This window comes from Malaclemys terrapin, chromosome 23, assembly GCF_027887155.1.
Source record: "Malaclemys terrapin pileata isolate rMalTer1 chromosome 23, rMalTer1.hap1, whole genome shotgun sequence".
Taxonomy (NCBI): Eukaryota; Metazoa; Chordata; order Testudines; family Emydidae; genus Malaclemys; species Malaclemys terrapin.
Window position 1 is genome coordinate 10,873,308 of NC_071527.1, and position 17,553 is coordinate 10,890,860.

Sequence of the window (17,553 nt, forward strand, 5' to 3'; positions counted from 1 at the left end):
TGGATAAAATATTCACTGCCGGCAGCTGCACTTCTCCCCCCAATTTTCTCCCCCACTGGGACCTGCAGTTAAGCATCAACAACACATTGAAAATGAAACCCACAAAAGGAAGGAAATAAAAAGCACAGCCAGTTCCCATGACATGGCTCCAACTTCTCCAGCACAGTCACACTGTGCCATTACCACAGCTTCCATGCCCCACAAGCCCCCCCGAAACGCCAGCCTTTCATCAGCCGGGTGCACTCAGTGCTCCCGACACAACCAGCCACTGCATCAAACATCCACAACACTAATGCTGCTGGGGCAGAACTGCTCTGGCGAGGGGACAGCGTTCCAGTTGCAGTGGATGGTCTGTGATGTGTGGGGACGTGTAGCTCAGCCTATGCTGGGAGCCTCACTAGCCCTTGCAGTCTGGGCTTGGCCTCCTGCATCAGCTCAGTGTTTTGGCTCAGACAGCCTCTGCAATGAGCCTGAGTTGAACTTCCCCAGGTTGGACATAGAACACTTCTGAAGAGCTTCCTCGTTCTCGTTAATCTAGTTCTGGGCATGACGCTATGCCCGAGTGGGTGGAAGTTCATCATATAGGGCCAGATCCTGAGTGGGTGTAAATGGGTGTGTTGACTCCAATGGAGCTTTGCCCATTTAACCAACTGGGGATCTGACCCCATTGACTCTAATAGAGCGATGCTGGTTTACACCAACTGGGGATCTGGCATATTGGCCAACTGCTTCTTGAAGGTGACAGTTGCAGATTTGAGCTATAACCATAGCTGAGATATGGACAACACCTCACTGATAAATAGCCACACTGTCATCTGGATGAAGGTCTGTTTTTTTATTAAGATATGTTACTTATATTATTTATATATATATACTTATATATGTTATGTTATGTCCAGAAAGTATATTCATGGGTTTAGGAGAGTATATAAGTGACCTAAGCTTTATATTTGTACTACCTTAGGATGAACAGTTACCAGGTTAATTAAAGACACCACAACACTGAAATCTCAGTCCATTTTGATAGTAAGCAACTGCTCAGTATGGGAATTATGTACTTTCCGTTGGGGCCAGGACTGAAATAGTTCTGGGCCCTCTGCACTGTGGTAAATGTCACCCATGAGGAATAAGTTACTTGGGGAAGCAAATGATTATGAGGCGCCGAGGCTGGGAGGTGTGGTGGGGCAGCAGGAAGTGTTAGTAAGGCATGGTGGGAAGATAGCTCTTTCCTGTCTGCAAAACTTTTGGCTGATATGATGTCATGTAACAAGATGTGTATCAGGTTGGCTTCCTGTATTATTTTTCTGAGATAAGGGATCTGCAAAGTTCAGATCCTCAGAGCTCATCCTCTCCTGACAGCCTCTGAGTCCCCATGGGAAGCTGAGGCGATGGGAATCTGTCCAGTGAGTGGAATGAAGTCAGTGGAATGAATTCATGGGTGGATTAGGAGAGTCCAGGACGGTTTAAGTTGATGTAACTTGCAATTACTTCTGGTCCCTCCAATACGAATGTTCCACCAAATGAGATGCTGTCCTGACAGTGAAACCCCCTTAGATTCCCCGGGCTAGATTCTCTGGTGTGTCTGTGCCAAGAGGAATTGTTCATAGAGTCTCAGATTTTAAGGCCAAAAAGGATCATTAGATCATCAAGTCTCCTCTCCTGTGTAACACAGACCATAGAATTTCATCCAGTTACCCTGTATTGAGCCCAGTAAGGGAAGCTTGACTAAAGCATCATCCAGAGAGGCAGCCAGTCTGGATTTGAAGACTCTGGAGCTGGTGAATTCCCCTCTTGATCTTCATTTTGATACGCTAAACAGGTTGAGCTCTTTGAGTCTCTCACTGTCAGGCATTTTTTCAGCTCTTGAATAATTTTTGTAGCTCTTTTCTGCACCCTTTCCAATTGTTCAACATCCTTTTCCAAATGTGGACCCCAGAACTGGAGGCAGTATTCCAGGTTGTCTCATTAATGCCATATGCAAAGGTGAAATCACTTCCCTGCTCCTACTCACTACTGGGATCACTGCTCAGTCCCTCACCTGTTGGTTGGGAGTGAGCTCCTGTGGTACTTGTGATGTGGCCAGCCCTGGAGCAGTGACACCAGTCAGCTCGGTGTTCTTGGGGAGCCAGGGCGCAGTATCGAGCCTGTCTGAATCATGAAGGACACCACACCCCAGCCTCTGCTTGAACCAAAACCAATCAGAAGAAAGACTTACAGAAAGCAATGAGAAGTCAGTGGGAGACACACCTAAACCTCTCCTGACAAGGGTGACAGGGTTAAGACAACACCCCTCGCCTCATCTGCATCAAAGATGGGACAGGGAGGCATCTCCATTAGCATACAGAATGGAGAACAGAGCTTCCAAGGCAAGAACCGCACTGAACTCTGGGACCAGAAAAGCAGGGACACACTGCATCATGGGGGATCTCTGCTCCAGATGTTAATGAACCTATGCCTGCCCACATCCAGCTCAGCAGTTATCAGACCAATTCTAGTAATGAATCCTTGATAGACATCCAAAATACTGAAGCTGCCTAATTGCATTGTGAGCTCCCTGGAAGGAACACCACCCATAGCCAGGAATGATCAGTTCCTATTGTCTAGCCTAAAGAAAACCCCTGAATCATCAGTTTACCCATAAACAAATCTAGTGTTCTCCCTTGAACCATTGCTGTTTCCCTACAAAAACCCCTACCCACACTCAAGTAAGGGTTCTGATGCATGGGTCCAAACTCTGCATCAGTTCCATTAGGACCTCATCTTCTCCTGACTGATTGTGCTGGGGGCTCTGCCTGTCTCCAGCATTCAGGACCCTGAGCTACCACCACCACCTGGGAACCCCGACCAGTTCAAGCTTCATGGAGTGGTGAGACCCCAGCTCTCTTGCTCTCTCTCTCTCTCTCTCTCTGTTTTCTTTTCTACCTCAGGTATAACTTTTTAACCCTGACTTGTTTGATCAGGTCTAGTTTTCTATATATGACTTGTAATTTTTTATAATATAACTGTAATGTTTGTTTAGGCTCTCCTTGGTTAGTGGTTATCACTATGATTCAACAAATAACTTTTATGGTTCAGCTGGTTGCTTCTCTCTCTCTCTCTCTCTCTGAACTTTACTCTTTTGTGTTTCTGGCTTCCCCATTTACTCTGCAGCAATGCTTCTCTTACCTAAGCTAAAGATCCCTGTAGCGCCCAAAAATACTGTAGGCTTTGCTCATCAAGTGGGTTACTACCAGAACAATTGTAATGTGAAAGTCGGGATAGGGACATGCTGACCCTGTGACATACGAGGGTGGCAGCTTGGAAGCGCTGCTCGACCCAGACTACTGAGTCCAGGGAAATATAAGGGGTCCACTTGAGAGTGCTGATTGACCTGGTCCACTCAGACTTGCTTGGGATGTGTGTGTGTGTGTGTGTGTGTTCGTTGGGAACCCAGCCCTGGGGAACCTAGGTCCTGCAGGATAGCTCCACTGGGAGGGCATTTGCAGAAGGGAGAAGTAGAGGTCCATATGAAAACATAAGTGACAGAAGCAGTACATTGATAGAATTACAGAAACACCCCCCCCCACGCCCCCGAAGAGTAACCCTAATAAATGAACATGCTCCAAAGTAATGGGCAAATCTGATAAATTGGTGGAGAAATGCAGGCAGCTCGTGACCCTAATCATGTGGTAATTGTTGAGTAGTTGCTCTGGAGTAGGGAAACTGAAGCACATATCTGAGCAAGCTTTCTTTTCCTTTTTCAGACCAAGCTCCTTTAGCAAGGTCCCTCTCTCATAGAATATTTGGTAACCTTCTGTTAAGAATCGTGCTTAGAATACCTGTAGAACTGTGCAATAAGGAGTTGAGAGTTGCGGCTTAAAAATAAAGATTTTAGAGCAATACTGTGACTAGTGAAAGAGCTATTGGTGGGGTTAGTGAAATAAGGGAAGTAGAGATGGCTCAAAAAAACCCCTCTTGGCTGCTTGCTTGGGACAGGACTGAGGATTTGTCAGTTGTGCCAGATATGGTTCTGGACTCAATTAAAACCCAGGAAGGACATGTTCCTAAGCCTGTGTCTGTTGGGGGTAATGACTTGCCCATAGAGGGAGCTACCCCAATCTCCAAACACTTGTCTGGGAACAAAGGAAAGGAAACTCCAAACTTTGTGAATGTTAAGAATGGCAGTTTATCTCTTGGGGGAGAGTTTGTCTCCAATCTTCTGTCTGAGGAGCAGACAGAATGTGCCTCTCAGCTTATGCTGATTGAGGATATGTCAGTTGTCTCAGAAGTCATTCTGGACTCAGCTGAAACCCAGAAAGATGCTCAGGAAGATGTTTCTGTAGCGCAACCCCTAGCTGAAAAGGGAAAGGATAAAATTTCTGGGGGAAATGGATTGTTGCCTAAAAGTGCTCCCGAAGGAATAAAACCTCATGCTAGCTTTTGCAAGCAGTTTGCTGCAACTGAAGGGTGTGGAAGTGGGTTGATTGAGTTAGCTCAGAATGAATCATTGCCTGTAGCAAGCAACAGTTTAGGTGCTGAGAAATTAGGTTCAGTTTCTAGCTGCCAAAGTTTCTCAGCTGTGTATGAATCCACTGACTTTGTTTTAGAAGGATCCAGGGTGGAAGCCATCCCTACTAAAACCAACACTGCCTCTGTCACTGCTAAGCAGCTCTTTACATGCACGTGGGATGGCTACAGCTCTATTGTGAATCGGGCCAGCCCCAGTGTGTGTCAGGTAGAAATCCTGAATGGGAAAAATGGGAAACCCTGGAGGAAATGTTTTCATTCTTCACAGCTCAAAGAATGGAAGGATAAACCACCTGACCCTAAAGATTGTCTTCTCCATCCTGTCAGCCACCCTTCTTGGCCAGCAAGAAGGAACGGCTTTGAGCCATTGGAAAATACGCATCGAGTGGGCTGGTCAGTGCCTACCCCGATGTTGAGACAGGAAAGGGCCAGAAAAGTCCTTGACTTATTATGGCCACTCTCACGTAGGTCACCACTTCATGTTCACCCTGAAATATCGGTCCCAGATTCTCCCTATATATATGGGGAGGGGGAGGAGTGTGGGAATTTGTTCTCTCTTCTCTGCCCCCTCACTTATGCTGTTCATAAGTGTCTGGAATCTGATGCTGTCCAGGCTCTATGCTGTACCTGTGATCCCTCTGAGCCTCTGGAGGTACTGGCCAGCTGGAGCCCAGGAAGTAAAATTGCTGTGCCACATGCATGGATTCTATAGGAATGGGAGCAACCCCCTGGCCCTGCAGCGTCGCTACCAGTTCTACACTGTTGGCAACTCCTCAGGTTGCCCCTGGGAAAGCATTGCCAATTGCACACAGAGTGCCACCGGAGAGTCACTCAAATTTTGTTATGAAACTAAGACCATCCAAGACTCCTTCCCATTCTTCTGTAAGCCGTTGTGGTCTTGAACAAGGCGTACACCATCAAACACACCCAGTGACAGCCTCCTGGGTGGTGAAAGGTACAGGGTAGCCCTGGTTTCTTCCGCTGTTTGGGGTACAACCATGCCCCTACATGTCATCATTGTCATTGGAACTCAGACACCTCAGTTATCTGGAGAGGAACTGCAGCTGTCTCTAATCATGCCAGCAGGCAAGAATATCACACGGTTCCTCATAAACTGGGAACCACTGAACTGGCCTTTAGCTGGACATGACCTGACTCAGCAAGGTCCCCCAGACTGGGTAATTCCATTAAAGGCCACACATTGTGACAAGCTCATGCCAACAATTTGGTTTAAATTCTATGGGCATATTGCCATTTCAGAGTGATTTCATGAGCCCGGTTTGTACAGAGTGGAATTGGGCCAACAACAAAAAACAGTTTTAAATTTCGACCCTCTGATCACAAACCTTGCTCCCCTCCGACATTTATGAGCCCCAATTTCAGGACCCCGTGTGTTCAAATTGGATCAACAAGAATATTTGGTTCTTCAAAGTCAGACTTCTCTGAAGGTGGTTCAAATCCATTTAGAGAGCATGAATATCTCTCACATTGCACCTTGATTGGAACTAGCCATAAGGGTTGGGATGAATGGGTAAGAATGTGGCAAGGGGCCGACCATGTAAATAGAGTAAAAAGGGAATTAAGTGGTTGGATTGCACCTGTAGGAACAGAAATCTCTTTAGTTAATGCCGCAAATATAGAAGTTCTGGCTAATAAACCGTCATATGCCACTGAAAGTATAGAGAAGATGGGAAACCCTATTAACAGCATCTTTAAAACAGTTAAGTGAGGAACAGCAGTTAATAAGTAAGGTATTTCCTGGATGGGAAAGACTCATAGAAAAGGATGAAGAGTTAATAATGTCTGGTGTACAGTCCCTCCAGAATAATGTCTCATTGGCCTCAGCGTGTGAGCAAGCTCAGGCTCTCACCCAGAACGTAGTCATGGGAATGATTTGGCAAGCCATAGCAGGACAAATTCCCATGGAGCCAATCAGATTAATTCGGCCCCATGTAACAGAGGAAGAATTAGTCCCCCAGCCCTGATGGAGTCTAGTTAATGCTTCGTACAATCACCACCAGCAAAGTTTGCATTTATTCCTGATAACGTGGCAGGCAAAGAAATTAGAGTAATCCACCCAGTAGTCCCACTGGGATTACAGATTAATGGTAACTCAGTTATGTACTCCAGAGAACCTAACACTTGGGCCTGGCAGAAAGATAATGTATGGAACACAGTAAATGTAAAAGAGTGTAAGAGAAAAGAAGGTTTGGGCTATATCTGTGAAGACCAAGCATTGGAGGAACATAATAAATTCTTCTTCCCACAACCTGGAAATAAGTCTCACTGTTCCTAGTCTCAAAGGTGCCACAGGACCCTCTGTTGCTTGTTCCTTCGATGTTATCCAGGAAGAGAGGTCTGTTATTGTCTATGTTGGTAAAGCATGTGTGTGTGTAAGGACAAGATGTAATATTGTATTGATTAATGGACATTGGATTCAACCCATGTTGCCTTACGTTAATCACTGTTTCTGTAATGTAACCACCATTGTTAGTTGTGATATTAAGTGTACTGTGCCTATATGGATGGTACAACATTTAAATGCTGATCCTGAGCTCTACAAGGAGGTTTCCCCCATTTCACTGGGAATGGGTCTCACTGCCATTAAGGGACTATTAACTCATCCCTCTTTACAAGCTGAGCAGCAAAGGCTCAGAACTTTGGGGGAGAATGGCAAACTCGAGATTCAACACCACAGCCAGGCGATCTCTAGGCTTGCAGCTGCAGTTTAAAAACACAGGCCATCACTCCTGCTGGGAGACTTTGCTTGGGTGGAGCCCCAGTGCAACAGGTCTTTTGAATATCATGCTTCACCCCATTGGGGTGAAAACAGCTCAAAACTCCATGGAGAGAGAGTTCAGCCTGCCCCCAGGGGCAAAAAATTAAAAATTCTGCGCACAGTATTTTTAAATTCTACAAAATTCTGCATATTTTTTTTATCAAAATAACACAATATAATCATGCCTGTTTCAATTATTTCAGTAATTTATTTCAAAATACCTGTCATCAAGTATATCTAACATTATAGACAACAAAAAAGATCCAGGAAATGTTTTTTGACAGATAGTTTCCTTACTAGGCATATTAATACAGAACTTTGAGTAATAATTCTTTTAAACTACAATACAGAAACATACTTCCTGCACCACTCAGAAGCAGTGCAAAGGCTTGCGGGAGTCAGGATAATGGAACTGCCAAGGGAAAGGGAAGTAATTGCTAGGAAGGAGCCTGGGAATGAACCTAGAAGGCTATTGAGTGTAGGAGGGAGAATGGAACAGGTTTTTTTGGGGGGTGGGGGTGGGAAGGATTGTTAGGGAGTTGGGGAGACTCCCCCATGCAGACCCTGGCTGACCCCTAGCCTCTTCCATTCAGTCAGGCATATCTGTGTCCCTATACCCCCACTCAGACACAACCCCCCAGCCCCTCTGTTCTCATGTGGCCCTGCCTCCAAAGCCCCCATCCCCAAGTGGCCCTGCACCCCCATTCTCATTCATCCCCTGCCTCAGTCTGTTCATCCCCACTAGCCCTTCTGAACCCCAGTCTATGTGACCCCCCCATCATGCACCCCACTCTGTCTGTCCCCCCCTCCCTCCATATCCCATCCCTCCTAACCAGGGCACTGTGAGGAATGCAGCCGGCTGCTGGCTGCTATTGCCTGGCTGCTCTCTGTTCTGGTGCCACAGAAACCCCTGGTGGGTGAAAGGCATAACTGACATGTCTCTCCGGCAGAATGTATTTTCTGAAAAGAAAAAAAAAATGTACAGGGGGCCCAAATTCTGCACATGCTCAGCAGTGCAAAACAAGGAGGGTAGCTGGATGCCAAAGAGATGAGTTCTAATCCTGTTGTGAGTATATGCCCATTCTCAGCAGGGATTGAAATTACATTCTTTATCTAATAGCATGACCTGGTGTCACCTGAGCTAAGGACCCAGCACTGTCAGCCAGGAGCAGCTGTAGACACATAAACTTCTTATATGGTCCAGCCACTGGTAGGTGACAGAGCCCCCAGTCTCCTGGGTTAATATGTGTGATGCGGTATGATTCGAACATGACCATTTTATATAATTAATATTGCATTGTTAGACAATTGCAACAAATCTTCGACAAAGTATATCATGTAAGGTGTCAATGGAAAGTGATGATAATTCTGTTGTATTGGCTATATAGATCTATATTTCAAATGTGTTTGCTCCTGGGATAACACCCACAAAGTAATTTACGGCCTGATAAAAGAACTTTGCAATGATTGCATGTAATGTGACTTCCTTAACCATTTTAACTCTCCTCTTCTTTTCTTTGCAAATTGACCTTCAGATTTTAGTTACTAAAGGATGGGCAACAGTGTGATTATTGGATAAGATCTGAGATATATTGACCAGGCTATGTGACTGATCTCTTGGGATTAGAGGACCCTATATGTGATGAAATTGGTTTTCAGTAACCACTCATCGTAGAGCCCAGCATCTGAGTGGTGAGACAAGGGCTGGAATGCCTAAGAAGACTGCATTTCTGATTTCTTGTTAACAGTGTGGTGAGACAGAAGTTTACTTTTGTTACTGGCTTGGTATAAGCTAATGGAAGAATAACCACCAGTTTGGGGTGAGTCTGCCCTATTTCTCAGCAGTTTGTCCTGAATTTGGTATTCTCAACTGTGACCCAATGAGGCACGGTGACAATATGAGTTATGTGTGGAACCATTTGTAGGAAAAATGCATGGATTAAAGGCCAGAAGGGACCCTTCTGACCATGTAGTCTGACCTTGTGTGTAGCACAACACAGAGGCTCTCACCCCGTGAGCAAGGAATCAAGCCAATATGTTCTATTTGAACTAGAGTGTATCTTTTAGAAACACATTCACTCTTGATTTAAAGATTGTCAGTGATGGAGAATCCACCATGTCCCTGGGTCAGTTCTTCCAATGGTTAATCACCCTCATTGTTAAACATTTGCACCTTATTTCCAGTCTGACTTTGCCTCGCTTCAACTTCCAGCCTTTGGATCAAGTTCAGCCTTTGCTTGCTACGTTGAAGAGCCCTTGGCTACTAGAAATATTTCCCCATGTAGGAAGGCAATGCTGTGGCAGGGATGAGCCCCTGCACCTCTAGACTTGACAGTCCATAGCCCTGGAACCTCTGGGCTTACTGCATCAGTTATGAATGTAAAAAAATTTGCTTGAGTCCCAGCACTTAATTTCTTGCACCCCAGGACCTCTTTAATTGCAAATTAAGCACTGAATGTAGGTGCTTATAGTCTGTAATCAAGTTGGCTCTTAACCTTCTCTTGGAAAAATGAAATAGATTTAGTTTGTCTTACTCTATGGCAGATTTTCCAAACCTTGAATCATTCTGGTAGCTCTTTTTTGAACCCTTCCAATTTGCCATGAAGTGTGGACACCAGAACTTGACTTGGGATCCAGCGGGGGTCTCACCAGCAGGGCATACAAGTGTTACCAGAGGGAAGCCAATCCCCAGCAGAGCCCAGGGTTGCATTTAGACCCCACTGTGGGATTGCTGGGTCCAGAGAACATGCATGATTCTATCTGGGACATTTACACAATCTTCTGCAAGCTGGGTCTCATGGACAGAGCTTATTTTGTGGGAGGAGTTTGGAAGACCTCTGTGACAGGACGTACCCCCAGGGTGAAGCCTGGAAGCTGTTGGAATTGCTGTGCCCCCAGACCATTCAGCTGGGTTGGCCTCTCCCCCTGCTCTGCTGGTGACACACAGCCATCCCCTCTGAGCCCTGTTATCACCCAACATGACAGCCACACACCCAACTGAGTCAACCGAGTGCTTTACCTAAGCCACTCGTGGACCAACAGTGGAGGTAGCAGCCAATTTCCCAGCTCTCCAGCCTTGCACCCCTACAGGAGTATAAACCCAGAATTATACCATCTTGCACTGCACAGGGATCTGTATGGTGCAAGCACCTTAATTAGTCTTCTCCCCCCTCGATGTGGGGCAGATAAGCACCAGTCTTTGTTAACAGAGCTAAGATTCCCTAACGCTTCACTCAAAAACACACTGGTTAAGATAAAACATAAAACCAGGTTTATTATCTACAGAAAGATCGATTTTAAGTGATCGTAAGTGATAGGAAATCAAACAAAATCGCAATCTAAAATGTATACAAATTAGATAGGACTTAATCAGAAATATCTCACCCTGACTGATGATACAAACAGGCTTACAGATTCTTGAGGCACAGACTGCATCTGCTTTGCAGCCTGGGTTCCCCTCTCCTGTTTAAAGTCCATTTTCTTCCAGAGGTTCTTTCAGGTGTTGAGTTGTGGGGGTGTGAAGACAAGTGATGATGTCACTCCCCATCTTTTACTGGAAAGTCTATGCATGTGACGTAGGGGTTCACCCCCATTGGCCAAACATTCTCCATTGTCTACGTGCTCCCTCGGAGGAGGCTTCCTTATACAGAATTCCTGTGCTAGTGGATTCTTCCCTTGACGGGTGCTGATGACAGCAATTAGCACTGTCTGGCTACTCCATTGTTGTACCCAAAAGGCTGGTTTGGGATGTTTCCAACCTCACATCATATTTTAGTAACACACACATAGCAAGATTTCATAACTTCACATACAATGGTAGCACATACAATCCACCGAGATATTAATGGTTAGCAGATCAAGACTTTTAGAATGACTCCTCGCAAGGTATACCTTGTACAAAACATACCATAATTACATCACCGTGGCAAATATGGGGTGCAGTGTCACAAGTACCACCCCCATTTAATCCTGATCTGCAATTTACATTTTAGAAGCCTCGGGTGCAATGGGGACACCGACCATGACCAGGAACCCCACCACCAGGATGGAGCATTGCTCTTCTCACCCACGCTCTGCATCAGTGACAGCACGGGTTGCAGCGTGAGTCATCGCTCATGGGAAAGCTTCGTCCCTTCTTAGCCCTGCAACGAAGGAGGTTGCAAAACCCACGCGACCAGGCTCTTCTCCAGAAATGCACAAACCTCTTCTGCTGCTCCCCAGAAGAGCTGCTACGTCCTCTGGAGTGCACTGACACAGCTGCAGCAGGGCAGCCCCGGTGGTTACCGGCCCCTCACTGGTTCCAGTTGTGTGACCGTGAACCAATGGGTTACCCAGCAACACTCTGCTTCCATTATTACCATGGTAGCACCTAGAGGCCCCAGTCACAATTGGGGTCCCTGCTGCACAGACACCAAGGCCTCGCCTAGAGCAGGGTAAGGTGGGAAGGATGGCCGGGGGGGCAGGCCATCGGGCTGGCCTGGAGGAGGGTTGCATTCAGTTCCTGCCTCAGCTCCAGGCTCTGTGTGTGCCCTTTGGCCCGTCACTGCAGCTGCCCGATGCAGAGCCCCCTCTGTGACATGGGGAGGGCTCTCCCTTGCTTGAAGGGGGGGCGATGAGTCAGGTTAAGATTTTATCACTGTTATTTTCAGTAAAAGTCGCAGACGGGTCAAGGGCAATAAACAAAAATTCACAGAAGCCCATGACCTATCTGTGACTTTTATTAAAAATAATGGGGAGCAGTGCTGATGGGGGGCTGACTGAAGCCCAAGTGGGAGAAGAGAGCCCAAGCGCTGCTGCATGAGGCAGGGGGAGGAGGGGAGTCCAGCACCTGCTGCTGTGGCGGCTGACCGCTCCAGACCCCCGCCGCAGCCCCAGCGTCTCAGAGTTCCGGTGTCCCACCCCACCCCAGATGGCTGCAGCAGCTGATGGCTCCAGTGTCCCCCCCCTGCCACCCACGGTGGTTGACAGCTTCAGGGTTCTCCTGCCACCTGTGACCTGAAAGCTCCTGGGGTTCCCCTGCCATCTGCAGTGGCTGGTAGCTCCAGCCCCCCTTCCCCTCCCCCCCGTCCATGATGGCTGAGAACTCCAGGGGTCCCATGGCGTCCATGACATAATCTTATTCTTAGTAATAAGAGACCTATTGGGAGGTGAGAGGTGCTTTTATAAACCATGTCACCTAACATGTGTTCAAACCCTAGTGCTGGCAGGGTACGTTAGGGTTACCATATTTTGTGCCTCCAAATGGAGGACACTCCACGGGGCCCCGGCCCCGCCCCCAGCCCCGCCCATGCCCCCACCCCAACTCCGCCCCCTCCCCAAAGTCTCCGCCCCCTCCCCTGCTTCCTGCGAACATTTGATTCGCGGGAAGCCTGAAGCAGGTAAGGGGGAGTGTGGGGGGAGGAGGCACGGCCCAGGCGGGTCCCCTGGCGGCTCCAGCCTGGGTCGGCTTGGGCCCTGGGGTGCCGGCCCCGGCCGACCACCCCCGGCCCCCGGCGGACCCCCCGGCGGCCCGGCCCGGCCCGGCGACCCCGGCTCCCGGCCCGGCGACCCCGGACCGGCTCCCGGACTGGCGACCCCAGCCCCGCGACCCTGGACCGGCTCTCGGCCCCGCGGGCCCGGACCGGCTCCCGGCCCGGCACCGCGCCCCTGGCTCCCCGCCCGGCCCCGCGCCCGGCCCGGCCCGGCCCGGCACTGCGCCCCTGGACCCCGGCCCGGCATCGCGCGCCCGGCCCGGCTCCCGGTCTGGCACCATGCCCCCGGCCCCGCGACCCCGGCCCGGCCCCGCACCGGCCCCTCACCGCCAACTCCAGCCAAAGAGGCCCCGGCCGAGCACCACCGAGCCCTCCCTCCCTCCCGATTTTCCCGGACATGCCCGGCTTTTGGGGATTTCCCCCCGGACGGGGATTTGAGCCCCCAAAAGCCAGACATGTCCGGGAAAATCCGGACGTATGGTAACCCTAGGGTACGTTGTATACTACCCCACGTCTGCTGGTCTGGAGAACTCGTGAGAAACACCCATGCCCTGAGGAGCTGACTGGATGGGACAGAATGGTCCGAGGCCCAGAGAGGTGACGGGCCGTGTCCAAGCAAACCAGAGCAGAGCCCCACTCGGCACCATTCAGAAAACAACCCCTCAGGTGCCCCTGGCTGAGGCCGCCTGGACTCTCTGCCTGGCCTACTGCCCTCACTGCTTCTCAGGCTCCTTTCATACATCTCCTCATTGCATCTGGGAGCCAAGGCAGGACTGACCAGAACAGCCCGTTGCCTTTTGTTTATCATCGCAGCTCCCAGAGGTCTCAAACCCAGGGGAAGGTATGAGACAGCTGTGTGTTTTTATACCATCCTCTCTGGCCATGAATGTGCTTACTTGGCATTAGCCAATGCCTAGTGTGTTGTTCTGCCAAGGCCAGGCCTGCTCTGGTTCACAGCCTTTGGTTCACACTGTTAGTTATGCCTAGGGCTCTAGCAAGGCCTACACCCGTGGCTGGCGGGGTTGGGCCTATGCTTTGGCTGACACTCCCTGAGACTGTTTTGTGCGACCCCCCCATGCTGGGAGCGATGTCCAGCGCTGCCAATGGGCCTGAGGATGGACAGTCCGATGGGGTTGATGGTGGGCTGGAGAGACGCTGCCCAGTGGGGTTTGAGGAGAGCTGGTGAATCGATGCATTGGGGGATACAGGGACCGTGTGCTGAACAGCATGAACAGCAGAGGAGAAGGGTCTGGCGCCGATGGCAGCGAGATTGTGGGATGGGCAGAGAAGGTCCAGTTGGGAAAAGGGGAGCAGGGAGACACTAGGCCTGAGCAGCCAGCTGGAGCAAGTGACTGGAAATCTTTAAAAGCAAGGGGGGAAGCTCGGAGCTGGAATCTGCAGTGATTAGGGAGGGTGACATGATCCCGCTGTTTTTCACCCGATTTAGTGACATTGGTGCAAAAACTGAGGCAAAGCAGCCCACTGAGAGGAGGCTGAGCCAGGCCAATCATTTACGTGCTGGCCCAGGTGAGATCTTCCTTTTCCTCTTCCTCTGCTGGGTTCCCCTCTCAGCCCAGTTTTCAGAACCATTCTGCAGCTCTGTCACTGTCAGTGTCTCTGTCCTGAGCTCTCTTGGCTTTTGAGGCAGCCAGCTGGAGATTAGAGCCGTGTCTTGAGGATCAGACTATTATTATTTATTTGTATAACAGTAGCACCTAGGGGTCCTGGTCAGGGACCAGAACTCAAGATATCGTCCCCCTTCTTAAGAACTCTCGTCAGAACAGAACTCTCTGAGACACCCACCTCACTGTTACAATCTCTGGGCTGGAGAGCTGATTTTGCATCTCTAGGCCCCAGATACCTTTGAAAATCTGGCCCCAAGTACCTTTTGAAACTGGGATTTATGATCCTAAATTACTTAGGGTACATCTACACTGCAATAAAAAATCCACTGCACTGAGTCTCAGAACTGGGATCAATCAACTCGGGCTTGTGGGACTAAAAATCACTGTATAGACATTCGGGCTTGGGCTGGAGCCCCGGCTCTGAAACACAGTGAGGGGGAGGGTCTCAAAGCCTGGGCTCCCCCCCGAGCCCAAATGTCTACTCTGCAATTTTTAGCCCCTGCAGGCGGAGTCCCACAAGCCCGAGTTAGCTGACCTGGGTCAGCCGCGGCCATGCCACATGGTTTTTGTTGCAGTGTAGGTATCCCCTTAGATGCTTTTGAAAATATTCCCCCTAGTGATTTTAGTTACACAAGTTGTTTCGGCTCCTACTCCTCCCCCTGCCAATTTTTGTACTTTTACAGTCACATTTTCCTTGTTTTCCCCTCCCTGGCGCTGTGAGAGAGACCAATGCAAACAACAGGGGAACCTGACTCACAGCCTATGCAGGGTTGCAAACCAGTGAAACTGACAAGATGCCAAGTGCCATCAATGGCACAAAGACCCTGAAAAGAGAGAAAGACGTTGGTGCCCTTTGCCAAGCAGTTTTTCAGGCCCTTGTAGATTAGCTTCCTGTTTGGAGCACAAATCGGTGACTCCAAACAAATAAAAGTTTGTTTATTGACAAGATGTTCACCATTCAGTTTCCCTGAGCAGCAATGTTCACAGACTGCACACAGGAGAACCTCTCTTGCGGGGCCCAGGGTAAGGACATGCCCAGCTCCAAACAGATCCTCCCACTTAAAGATTGTCTGTGCCCCTTGGGTCACTGTGGGTGGCTCTTATTTTTCAGCTGCACCAGGAATATTGGTTGTACAAAGGCTCCCAGCTGCTAGAGGAGAAGTGACAGGGTCACAGATCTCTGTGTTCTGAAGAGAGGAAGAGTGGCTGGGTACATGTGTTTCCTTTTCCAGGAAAGCTGCTCAGAGCCTCCGCTGGTATAAAAACCACTGGAGCCATTGGGGTAGGAAGAGGTTCAGAGCGATGCCTTCAGGCAGCATTTACCAAAAGTGCGAAGAGTCCGACCAAGAGACGCTCAAGGAACAGGAGACAGAAATGACATTTGGGAGAGCAGGTAACCCCAGGCTGCATTAGTGGGAGTGTGCGCAATCATTTCCTGATAATCGGCACGCCCTGATCCTGCAGACTCCACACCCCAGTGAAGCCAAGAGGAGGGCGGTGTCAGCGAGGTTTGCAGGATTGGGCCCTACTTATGGAGTTGCACAGTGCTCAGCAGCGAAGTCAGACTCGAAGGCAGGTCTGTACTCTGGAAGGTGGCGTTTCATACACCACAGCTGGCAGAGCCAGGCTGAGAGAATTCCAGGCTTGTCTCAGCAGCATTTCGTCAGATGTTTATGTCTGGTGCTTGCATACTATGGCAATGAGTGGGTTAAAAGGAGGGGGAGCAAGAGAGAGAGAGAGTGAATGGGGGAGGAGGGGTGCTGTGTGAGGATAGATAGATGGATGGATGGATGGATGGATAGATAGATGTGGATGAACTGGTGTGTATGGAGATTGTGAGATAAATATGGTTGGATGTGTGTGTATGGGGATGGACAGATGATGGAGGGGGGTGCATGGGGATGGATGGATGGATGGACGGATTGAGGCGTATGGGGATGGATGGATGGAGGAGTATGGGGATGGAGGGATGGGGTTGTATAGGGATGGCTAGTGTTTATGGGATTGAATGGATAAATAGATGTTGCACCCATACTGCACTCAGGACTAGTGTCCACGATGCGCGAGTTGCTGGGTAGTGGAGCCCATCATACACAATTGCAGGTTATACCATCAGGAGCCTTGGCCCTGATCCCTGTCGCAGGCCCAGTGGTGGAAGCGTTATGAGAGGCATTTCAGATCCAGAGTCCTGCTGATCAGGCGGGATGTTCCTGAGTTGCGCCATAGGAACATGCCTCGTGCAATTCTGCGCTTACAGCAGATTTGTGCTTCTTTTCTTCCTCTTTTTTTTTCATTCCTGGAAAGTGAAGGGGGATATGTGTGTGGAGGGGGGGCATTGATGTGAGGTGTGGGGGTTGGAGACACAGCTGCTTCCTTCCCCTCTCCAGCCCCCCTGCTGACAGCAGCACAGTGGGCTGGGGCAGTGGGGGAAAGCGGGGTTGGCTGGTGAGTAAGGGTACTGTGCATGAAGCAACGCTCTGAATCAAGGGCTGGTTCCTGCCTGGAGGAGGCTACAGTGGATGGGACAGAGCAGCACAGAGCTGGGAGCAGCCTCTCTGCATGGCAGGCTTCATGGTGCATGAGTCTGCAGCAAGATGGAATCCTGGAGGACAGTGTATGGGGGAGCATAGGGCGCCGGAGGGGGGGCCTGGGCTGGCCACAGGGAGGTGGTACAGGCGACCATCAGGAGGGGAGCATGGATCGAACAGGGGGTAAGGGGGAGATGTAGGCGGGGTTGCAGCTGTGGAGCTGTATCCTGATGGTGGAAGGCAGTCAAAGAAGAAAGGGGTGGTGGGGGGAATCATCACAGCATCTCACATGGATCTCATGGCCTGGCTCCCACAAAGGATCCTTGGGAAAACAGAGGGGACTCCCAGGAAATGGGGTTCTCTAACTGCTGGGGCTTTAGGCTCAATGGAAATCCAGGAGGGCAAATGATAGATATATAGGGTGGATATAAGGAGCAATGGTCTCAAGTTGCAGTGGGGGAGATCTAAGTTGGATATTAGGAAACACTATTTCACTAGGATGGTGGTGAAGCACTGGAATGGGTTACCTAGGGAGGTGGTGGAATCTCCTTCCTTAGAGGGTTTTAAGGCCTGGCTTGACAAAGCCCTGGCTGGGATGATTTAGTTGGGGCTGGTCCTGCTTTGAACAGGGAGTTGGACTAGAT

The 17,553-nt window shown here is 49.5% G+C and overlaps 1 protein-coding gene across 2 annotated transcripts in view; it reads left to right on the top strand.

The window, feature by feature from the left end:
- The first annotated feature begins 613 nt into the window (after positions 1-613).
- The window catches only part of LOC128828179 (C-type lectin domain family 4 member G-like), a 29,358-nt gene continuing 12,418 nt past the window's right edge, over positions 614-17,553 (top strand). The window contains exon 1 of one of the 2 annotated variants that reach the window (XM_054012621.1): positions 614-825. Coding sequence is in view for 1 of the 2 variants with exons in the window: in XM_054012620.1 (XP_053868595.1) it covers positions 15,684-15,774 (91 nt within the window). In the remaining variant the exon portion in view is untranslated. Of the gene's footprint in view, positions 826-15,504; positions 15,775-17,553 lie in introns of those variants that run through there. The other variant, XM_054012620.1, reaches the window with a different exon arrangement.